The sequence below is a fragment of the Mus pahari genome, chromosome 21, assembly GCF_900095145.1.
Source record: "Mus pahari chromosome 21, PAHARI_EIJ_v1.1, whole genome shotgun sequence".
Taxonomy (NCBI): domain Eukaryota; kingdom Metazoa; phylum Chordata; class Mammalia; order Rodentia; family Muridae; genus Mus; species Mus pahari.
In genome coordinates this window covers 44,562,655-44,572,980 of record NC_034610.1, presented here as the reverse complement: position 1 = coordinate 44,572,980, position 10,326 = coordinate 44,562,655, and the positions used below count along the sequence as shown (strand labels likewise).

Sequence of the window (10,326 nt, the reverse complement as noted above, 5' to 3'; positions counted from 1 at the left end):
TGTGTGTGCTCCTCCTGTGACCTCTGCTTCAGCCAGACTGTGTGTGTGCTCCTCTTGTCACCTCTACTTCATCCTGTGTGTGCTCCTCCTGTGACCTCTGCTCGCACTGCTTGCTCTAGAACATCTATTACTTATTAAATTCTCTTTCCCCCCTGTAAGATCCAGTTTAGCACATACTTTAACCAGAGTTTCCAGATACTCAGTCCTGGGAATTCTTACAGTACTCAGGCCTGTTCTGTACTCTACTTGTGTGCACACTGCCGTGGTGCCATGGGGCTCCTTCTGTGACTTCTCTGAGCCTGGCTGGCCATCTAATACTGACTTAGCTGTATACAGGCCACCTTTCTTATGAGTGTAAGAAACAGTCAAAAGCATGCTCCTAGTTTATGAAGACATGCATGTTTGGTTGGTTGCTCCTAGTTTATGCAGACATGCATGTTTGGTTGGTTGNTCCTAGTTTATGCAGACATGCATGCTGGGTTGGTTGCTCCTAGTTTATGCAGACATGCATGNTNGGTTGGTTGNTCCTAGTTTATGCAGACATGCATGNTNGGTTGGTTGCTCCTAGTTTATGCAGACATGCATGCTGGGTTGGTTGCTCCTAGTTTATGCAGACATGCATGTTTGGTTGGTTGNTCCTAGTTTATGCAGACATGCATGCTGGGTTGGTTGCTCCTAGTTTATGCAGACATGCATGCTGGGTTGGTTGCTCCTAGTTTATGCAGACATGCATGTTTGGTTGGTTGCTCCTAGTTTATGCAGACATGCATGCTGGGTTGGTTGCTCCTAGTTTATGCAGACACGCATGTTTGGTTGTTGCTTCGGGTATCCGAATAGTGCTTACTACGCCATTTTCCCATGTCCTCTGCATCTGCTGCTACTTTAGAATTAGGTTCATGCCACTGTTACTTCACAGTGCTCCAGAGGCAGGAAAATTCTAGAATAAGTTTGATAGACTAAAAACACTTAGTAAAGCAAAAAGAAGAGAGAAATCTTCAAAAACTATAAATGTCAGTGAAGTGACAATGAGAAAATTCACACAGGCTTTATAATTCACAGTGTTCCGAGGAGAGAATGACGATACTTAATGAAAATGGTCATTATGAACAGCCATTCGTGGTTTTAAAAGAGATTCTATTATGTATGTGTATTTGATTTTCAACAGAAACTTTAGCAGAGCTGCTCTGAACTGCTACTTCATTGATAAATGAAAACAGGATTTTTACAACAAGTTATAAAAGCTTATAGTTTCCATGTCCCCTCTCCACCCTGCAATTACATACAGGAAGAAATCAGTCACAGGCCCTAGTTTATGAGTTTTGCAGGGCATGTTCACCTCAGTTTACATACTATGAATTCCTGGAAAATGCTATTCATTGGAGAAGATAACTCGTGCCCTTTGAGTCAAGACATTTCACTTAAATCCATACTTTTACCTAGAAATAATACATTGCATGTAAAACAGTTGTATTTTTACAGAAGTATACAAATCAGGACTATTACACAAAGCACAGTAATACAGTATGTAGGAGTTCTGTCTACATAAAGGGCTAAAGAATGATAGCAATATAGCAATAACGACTCAAAATGTGGCAGAATAAGAGAGATCATAAAATCCCAAAGAAACACAATAAAATTTACTTTGTGTAATTCAATCAGTAGATTTATGATCAAATTTAGAGTTGAGGCCAGCAACACCACGGTCATCTCAAATATTTCAAAAGTTACAAAATAAGTCTAAAACATTATAAGTTATTACTAATAAGTTATGATAAAAATCTACCAGTTAAGCCAATAAAAATTCAATGCTAAACTAAAGAATGAATGTAAGAATAACTGAGCTAACATTTAAATGTCAAGTCAAGTTAGGATATTTTAAATCCTTCTGATGAGAGGGCTACTTAGACAGATGGTAAGTATTTCACAGTGGGTAGAAGCCTAAGGAAACAGACTGTTCTGTCTGAACAGGTTGTGGCAGATGTGTGAATATAAACTTCTTAGAAAATATAAGCTGTAATTTTATAAACTACTCCAAAGCCATATGTTAGAAAACATGTTCTCAGTAATAGGATGACTGAACAAATTAGGATCAATGCACACTGGTAATTGTTACAGATATGAAAAGCAGAACTTTGCAAAAATTCAAGTCATTAATCCAAATAGGTCAACAAATATTATTTACATCCTGTATTATTATATTGAGGAAACTAAAAATAAAACCCCAATCAGTAAGAAGCATGTACATATTTGGCACAGCTTACTATGTTTTAATGTCTTCTACAAAGATAATAATCTGTCACAAAATATAAAATGATATGCTATGAATGATAACATGCTAAAAAGCAGGTACGTTTTACTGTGTTCTTGAGGAACATTTACTTATACAAGTAAGTGTTTCTTTTTGATTTGCAAGTAATCCCTGCATATAAAGCAAATAAAGGATTCATGCCTTTGCTGACTTAACTATTAACTAATTTTACACCTGCCTCTCAGAGTTTAGACAAAGACTTCTGAAAGTCCTGAGGCTGACGAGTTATTCTTAACTTGCCACAGGCTCTCAGCAGGTAGGAGACTAGCCTTTAAAGGGCATAATCTAACTATTTTCATATGATCTACTAATGTCACCAACCTGTTCCTTGTTGCTTTTCGGGACAGTGTTCAAGCAAATACTGCTCATCAGAACAGTCAATGAGAAGAAAGTCACAGTGTTAATCATCACATCAGACCTAGGGTACTAGGTACAAATGAAATAAAGTCTATAATAGGTAAGCAGGCCTAACAGGTCAGTTATATAAAAGAACGTTAGGCTAACAGCTAGGAAGCAGAAGTGATCACTCTCTATCACATCTTTAAAAGTGAAAAGGTTATACTCTCAAACAAAAATGTGACTAAGCAAAGTCAACTGAGGAATCGTTCAGATAAGCATACTTAAGTAATTCATCTCCATTCTGTTTATTCGTCTCTTGAAAAAAGAACTTGGAAATGTACTCCTAGGTGTGAACAAACTTAAGAACTCAGCATGTACAGGGCTGGGGTATAGCTCGGTGGTAGAGCACTTGCCTAACCTGTGAGGCCACAGAGTCAACCCTGAGTCCCAGAACAAGATGAAACACCAGGGAGCACACAAAATGAAAAGGGAGGTCTGAGTCACTTGGATGGAAGCCACCAACCCAGTCAGCCATAGCGTTCAATTTCTATTAAAAGAAGTGCAGAAACAGGGCACTATGTATGCTAGAGACAATCAAATGCCCCCCTGCCCACCCCACAGAAAGAAAGTCCATGTAACTAATAACAATAGAAGAGCAGATAAGTAAGCTGGAGAGAGGGCTGGTCATGTGGAGAAGGGACAGAGGTGGCCTTATTCTCAGGATACCCTGTATTTACTTATGTGACTCAACAACACAAGCAAACAAGAAGCAGAACCCCCGCTGTAACACACATTGAACTGAAAGCTCTATTCAGAATTCCACCTGAGGAAACACATCCTTTCCGGGTGAGAGGCCTGAGAACTCTGAGCTCCTCACGTGCCTCACTGGGTAAGTAGGTACAGTGGCATCCAGCGCTCTGCAAGGCACTGGCTGGAGCACCAGGACTAAGAGGGAGGAGGGAGAGTAACAGGTAGGTACCGAGGCAATGAGGCTTTCAGACGAGGTCAAGACAAGAAGTCACTTAGGGCCCAGTACCAGCCATTCCCAAATCTCGGGTGATCTCTTCTTATTTTGATTTAGGCACAAAAGAGTGGCCTGATGCATGGGCTTGCTTCAGGCCAGAAGAATACAAGATTTGGATTTACAAATATTTCATCTTGATAATTTTAAAGGACTGACTGATTACTTCATATTTTCCATAAACATGTTTGTCTCTTAAACAACTTAAGAGTTCAAGGACAAAGGTTATGCAGAACTATATTTCTGTAAGAATCAGAGTTAATCTGTCCCCAGGATCCCAGGATATCAGGTAATGAACAGACTTGTGATCCTGTGGGGAAGTGTCAACACCATCTGCAGGATGAAGGACTGTAGCAGTGGGCAAAACATTCCTTAGATTGTAGCCAAGGAGCATCAGAGTAGCTGGTCCTATGTTAGAAAACTACAAAAAGCCAGCTGCAGGATTGGGAAGCTTCCATACATACCAGGCATGTGGAGGTGTATTGACTATACAGGGTAAAAATGGTACAAAAACTAAGGAGCTGCCATTCCATGACCATCCAGGGGAAAGACTCCTAAGACAACAGCATCAGAGCACCAGAGTGTTCTGGGGTCATGGTCGGATTACCGTCACCATGAATATCGCGACTGCTCCTGATTGCATGTGGATTGGGCTCTGATAGTCAACCAGTTAATAACATGGACTGAAATAGAAATAAGAACACTGGTACCATAGGAATCAATGCTTTTAAGGTTAAAATAACAGTATGTAAACAATCTAAGGACTGGGCACTTTATTCAAATACATTAAAATAACAAATTTCCTAAATTAAGCTCTCTAATTTTACTAATGAGTAAAATGTACACAACGCTGCAGCTACAGTTTCGGGTAGCATACTAAAGTAAGCTGAAATAGTCCCACAGTTGGATATGTTTTATGATTATATTGGTGGCTACCATCTCATACATACCATACCTTAACTCATAAAATACATTCAACTAATCAAATAAAAAGCAGAAGTCAATTTTATAGGTGGCAACTATTAAGAAAATACCAAAATACAGTTCAATATTGTCTTTATTTCATTTAAAACGGTTCCTCACAATAGAAAATGGTGAGTTGTGTGAAGAGCTTAGAACTTACATAAGGGACAAGAAGATTACACTGAAGAGAAAGCAGCCGTAGTGTAGAGTATATCATCTTATGAAAATCTCAACCAGAAACTCGTTACTTAGGTGTATTTCATATAAGCACATTATAAAACTAAAAGGAAATACCATTTTATGTATGTTACTGTGATAAACATTATAATTAAATACCCTTTGTTGTCTAGTACTAATAGAAAAGGAAAAAAAGGTAAAAATTCACTTCCATAATAACACAGCATAATAACCTTTAAGAGAACTGATGAATTAAGGAAGTTTTTTACTATTATAAAATATCCATTCTAAATAACACCATTCCAGAAAATAACTCATTTTAAGTGCAAATATTATATTATATACTAACATTATTCAAAGCATAAATTATTTTTAGGTTAAAATATGAATAAGTGGCCATAAGAGATTGTCTCTTATTTTCCTATTTTTTTGGTAAAAATTAGGTTTTCTTTAATTGGAAGACATGAAGTTGATTTTCTTGTAGGGCTATAGCTTTGGAATAGAGAAGTTAAAAGAGTTTTTGGCATGGCATTTTAGGTCACTAGCCAGCACTATGCAGTCGTTTCTTAGCAAGTTTAACAATTTAGAGAAGAAGACTGCCTTACCATTGGTGGCGGATCAACGTGGCGCACAAAAGGCCCTCTCTCTATGCTGATAAATGCTGTGGAAGGGAAAGAATCACATTTGGTTACTATGTCCATTTTATTTTTAAAACATTATGTCAACATGACATGCCTTGTAGGTAGAGTTTATAAGAAAGAAGCGCTTTTCAGATGGCAGGGTTCTACCAAACTGTCACAAATTCTCTGGTCAGGAACAGCAGGTGAGTTCAGCTAAGATGCCCGACTTAAGGTTCGCTAGGCCAGTTTTTCCCATTCGAGTGGCATCTGGCAAAGGTTTAAGATGTATTCGGAACCTCCTCCCAGCACAAAAGGTCTACCATTCTCCCAGCAAAGGTTTATTTCTGACTAGAGGTCACTGGATTTAAGCTGTGAAAGAACCATGCTCCCTTATTCTCTCAAAAGAATAAGCAAGTCCATTTGACCTCTCCAATGGATCCTACTGTGATATATTCTATTACTTATTCAGTCACCACCCAGTGACAGAAAGGAAGTTCTGATTCTTCTCTTTACAATGGTAACAATGAGGCCTAATCTTGAGATCCTTTTATCACATGTGGATTTATGTTTTTGTTCCTAGTGTTCTTTATTGCATTTTTTTGGTGATAAATAGCCTGTAAAGTATATACCATCTGCGCCTGATCTCTAAGACACTAGTTCAAAGCCAGGCTCAGACTTAAAGTGAACACAGGTACTGGTCTCATTTACCCTCACATTACAAACTAACATGTGGGCTGGAATACTGTAACAGTTCATTAGAATGGTTTGGTTCAAATAATGCTAGAGGCTGTCACACAGACCTTGAAGGTGAGAGCCATAAAGTCTACTAGTAGCAATTAGCAAAACGCCCAGTTAACGCAAAAGGCTATGTGCATAAATACTATGTAAGTATTTATTTAACCCTCTTTAATGAAAATGGATGAAATGAGTCTAAGACAAACTATAGCTTTGTATCACTTTCAAATGGTATCTTTAAAATAAAACATCATATATTTAAGACTACAGCTTTGCTTCTTTTAAACTTTTTTTTCCTTAAGAGCTTGGTATGGTGCTGCACATCACTAATCCCAGCCCCGAGGATGCTCAGTATGGTGCTGCACATCACTAATCCCAGCCCCGAGGATGCTGAGTATGGTGGTACACACCACTATTGCCAGCCCCGAGGATGCTGAGTATGGTGGTACACACAGGTAGAGTTAAAAAACTGATGAAGCTCCAACAATTCAGTAAATCCCATGTATAAAACAAGCCTTCAAGCAATACGAAAGCAAGACCTCCCACATTTTTAGTAACTACTGTTTGCAATATCATAGGGAACACTATATAACCTTGGTCCAACCAAGGCTCATACTTATTGAGTAGTTATTTGGGAGTCAGATAAAAGATAAACTAGAATAATAAAACAGAAATGTTCTGTATGAAAAAAAGATATAGAACAAATAAAGCAGGTTTTCTTTTCCTTACATGTAAAGTCTTTTAAGAAAAAGACATTCATTTACAGATTAATCTTACTTCTGAGTGAAAAAAAGACAAATATAAAACTGAAAAATATTTCAACAATTTTGGTTCTTGTCAATTTCTGTAACTTCTATCATCTACTTCCTCTTATAACTTTTGTACCTACACTCAATGAGAAGAGTTTGGCATGGCCCATTTGCTTTCCAATGAGAGTGATCTTGTTTAGTCAGAAATAAAATGTAATTTAAAATGATAAAAACAAAACTTCCCTCTCTTTTACATCATTAGAGTTTGCACAATTGCAGTAAGAGAAAAAAAAACCTTCTAGATTTCAGTTTTCAATTTCAAGAGTAGAAAATGTTAAAAACTATATTTTCTTGCAAGTGTGCGCATGTGTCTGTGTGTGCGTGTGCGTGTGCGTGTGTGTGTGTGTAAGGACAGATCTTGACATTTGGTATTTTCCTCCATGGCTTGCTACCTTATATAAAGCAGGGCCTTTCACGTAAAGCCAGAGTTTATAGACTACCATCGACTAATCTAGCTTGCTCTATGAGCTCTTCTCCACTGCTTGGGTTCTGAGATCACTGGCAGGATGCCACACCCATCTGGCATAAGCTGGGGATCTGAACTAGAGTCCTTGGGCACTTGCACGAGCTCTCTAACCCCCATGTCTCAGACCACCAAAAGAGACATTTTAGAAATAAGATTACATAAATTAGTTTAGCTTTAAATTAAAATTGCATATAGAAATAACAGTTGGAAAAAGCAGTAGTCCATATTTGTTGAAGACTGAAGCTAAAAACATACACAGAGAAACAGCCGTAGAGGAAACCTGAGACAGCATTCTCTTCTCAGGTGATCTGACATTAAAAGTCTACATTTCTCCCAGCACTTGGGAGGCAGAGGCAGGAGGATTTCTGAGTTCAAGGCCAGCCTGGTCTACAGAGTGAGTTCCAGGACAGCCAGGGCTACACAGAGAAACCCTGTCTTGAAAAACCAAAAAAACAANCACAGAGAAACCCTGTCTTGAAAAACCAAAAAAACAAAAACAAAAACAAAAAACAAAAAAAGTCTACATTTCAACCTGGCTCTGCATTTATCAGCACCAGCAACTGAAAACACACACACACATACACACACACACACACACACACACACACACACACACACACACGGCTTCCTGTGTCACCTGTCAAGGTGGCTAAGCCATGGTACCTAGCTACTTGGACAGACAACATTCTAGATGGTTCTTTGAAGGTATTTTATTGGATAGTAGTGACATCTAAGCTAGAAGATCCAGAGGAAGGTAAATTACTCCCACTGTGGAAGTGGGCCCCAAGTCATCATTTGAAGGCCTAAAACATCATTGACCTTTCCTGAGAGAAAGAAATGCACCCACAGATTTCTGCCAGACAACATAGGAGGCACAGTAGCAGGTTGAGAATAAGTGAATTATGGTTTGGTTAGTTGCTGTGATGGTTTGAATGAAAATGGCCCCCATGGGTTCACAGGAAGTGTGTCACTAGGAGTGGGCTAGTTTCAGAAGTTCAAGCCAGGCCCAGTGTTATTCTTTCTTTGTGCTGCCTGCCGATCTAGATGTAGGACTCTCAGCTGCCACTTCAGCACCATGTCTCTCTGTACACCACCATGCCTCCCACTATGGGGATAATGGACTAAACCTTTGAACTCTTGGCCAGCTCCAATGAAATGTTTTCCTTTTAAAGAGTTGCCTTGTATTCTATATGTCACACTCTATCTATACCAATATAATATACTCTAGTCTTCATAATCTATGCAAATATAATATGTTCTAATATATCAGAGAATTACTAAAAATGAGGGTATCTGATTTAGATGAACATAGGTAACTGCGATGTGGGTATACCCAGGTATAGGGAAATCTCTTCTTTTTTTTTCTTTTTGTCCTTTGTATTAGGACTATCTTTTAAAAATTATTTTATTTATTTATGGGGAAACTGTTCTAAATGACTTTTTTTTTTTAATTTCAAAGTTAAATGGAAAAGTAGAGAAAACATTTGTAACCTTCGTTCTTGATAAATGACAAGGTCATGTTACAAAAAGTCAAAGAAGACAAATACGAATGTAATTTAATCTTGAAGCAGCAGTTTCACTATATACTCATTTTTAAAATCTTTACTTCCTAGCTATGTTTCTGGAGTGAACAGCCTGGGAGTAATGTCTCACCAACAGTAGCCAGTGGCTGAGTCCTAGAATGTACTTGCTGAATCCCATTATCCATTTGTTGCATCAAAATGCTTTTTTAAAATGTGAAACATCTGTGGGGCAGGAGAGAGTGAACCTGAGCATCACAAGCAAGTAACTGCTCAGAGGCCAAGCGCTCCATGCTACAGGACACATGGGCAGAAACAGCGCTCTCCACTTCTGTCTGACACAGTCCCCGAGTCTTAGCTAGAGCAGCCAGATGAGTGGAAGGAAAGGTAGAAGGGTCTTTATTGCAGATGATCTCATTCTGTATGTAAGCAATCTCAAATATGGTAACAGAAAATTTCTACAACCGATAAACACATTCAGCAATGCATGAGAAAGCAGAATTAGCACACAAAAGTCAGTAGCTTTCATATTTACAAAGGACAAGCATAGTAGGAAGGAAATCAAGGGAGCAACACCATTCACAATAGCTTCATAACAGGAACAACAGCCACCATCATCAGCAACAACAAAACAAAACAGAACAAAACAACAACAACAACAATGATGTGGACGAAATCTAACCAAAGAAGAGACAGATCTGTACAGTGAGGATTTGAAGACACAGAAGAAAGCAACTGAAGAAGGTGTCGGAAGACGGGAAGCCTGCCCATACCCATGAATTGATGGGTTAGGATTAATACTGTGAAAATGGCCATCCTTCCAGAAGCAGCTACAGATTCAGTGTAATCTTAATCAATATTCCAATAGAATTCTCCACATAATCTGAAAAAAACCTTCCATAGGAAACTACAAAAGGCCTAATGCCCTGAATCCGAGAGGAGGAAGCAGGAATTATGCTTGAACTCATTTGCAGTTTTCTGAACAGGACCCTGTCAGCTCAGGAATTACAACCAACAACTAATAAGTAGGACCTCATAAATCAAAATTTCTATGTGGCCAAGGATACCATTACTCAATTAAAGAGGCAGATTACAGAACTGCTGAAAATCTTTACCAGCAACACAGAGGGTTAGTACTTAAAATATAAAATGAACTGGAAAAAAAAAAGAAAACCCAATAAAAAATATAGTATAGAACTAAACAGTGTTTTCAAAAAATGAAATATAAATTACTGAGAAACACTTAAAAGTGTTCAATGTCCTTGGACATCAGGGAATTGCAAGTTAAAACTTCTTTGAGATTTGATCTCACCAAAGTCAGAATGGTGATGGTGGTGGTGGTGGTGGTGGTGGTGGTGGTGGTGGTGG

At 38.4% G+C, this 10,326-nt stretch overlaps 1 protein-coding gene across 6 annotated transcripts in view; it reads right to left on the bottom strand.

Moving 5' to 3' along the window:
- Ahi1 (Abelson helper integration site 1) overlaps positions 1 to 10,326 on the bottom strand; it is a 129,036-nt gene that overhangs the window by 37,869 nt on the left and 80,841 nt on the right. For all 6 annotated transcript variants that reach the window (XM_021221070.2, XM_029532960.1, XM_029532962.1 and 3 more), the window contains one exon: positions 5,414 to 5,469. In XM_021221070.2, the coding sequence (XP_021076729.1) occupies positions 5,414 to 5,469 (56 nt within the window). The remainder of the gene's footprint in view (positions 1 to 5,413; positions 5,470 to 10,326) is intronic.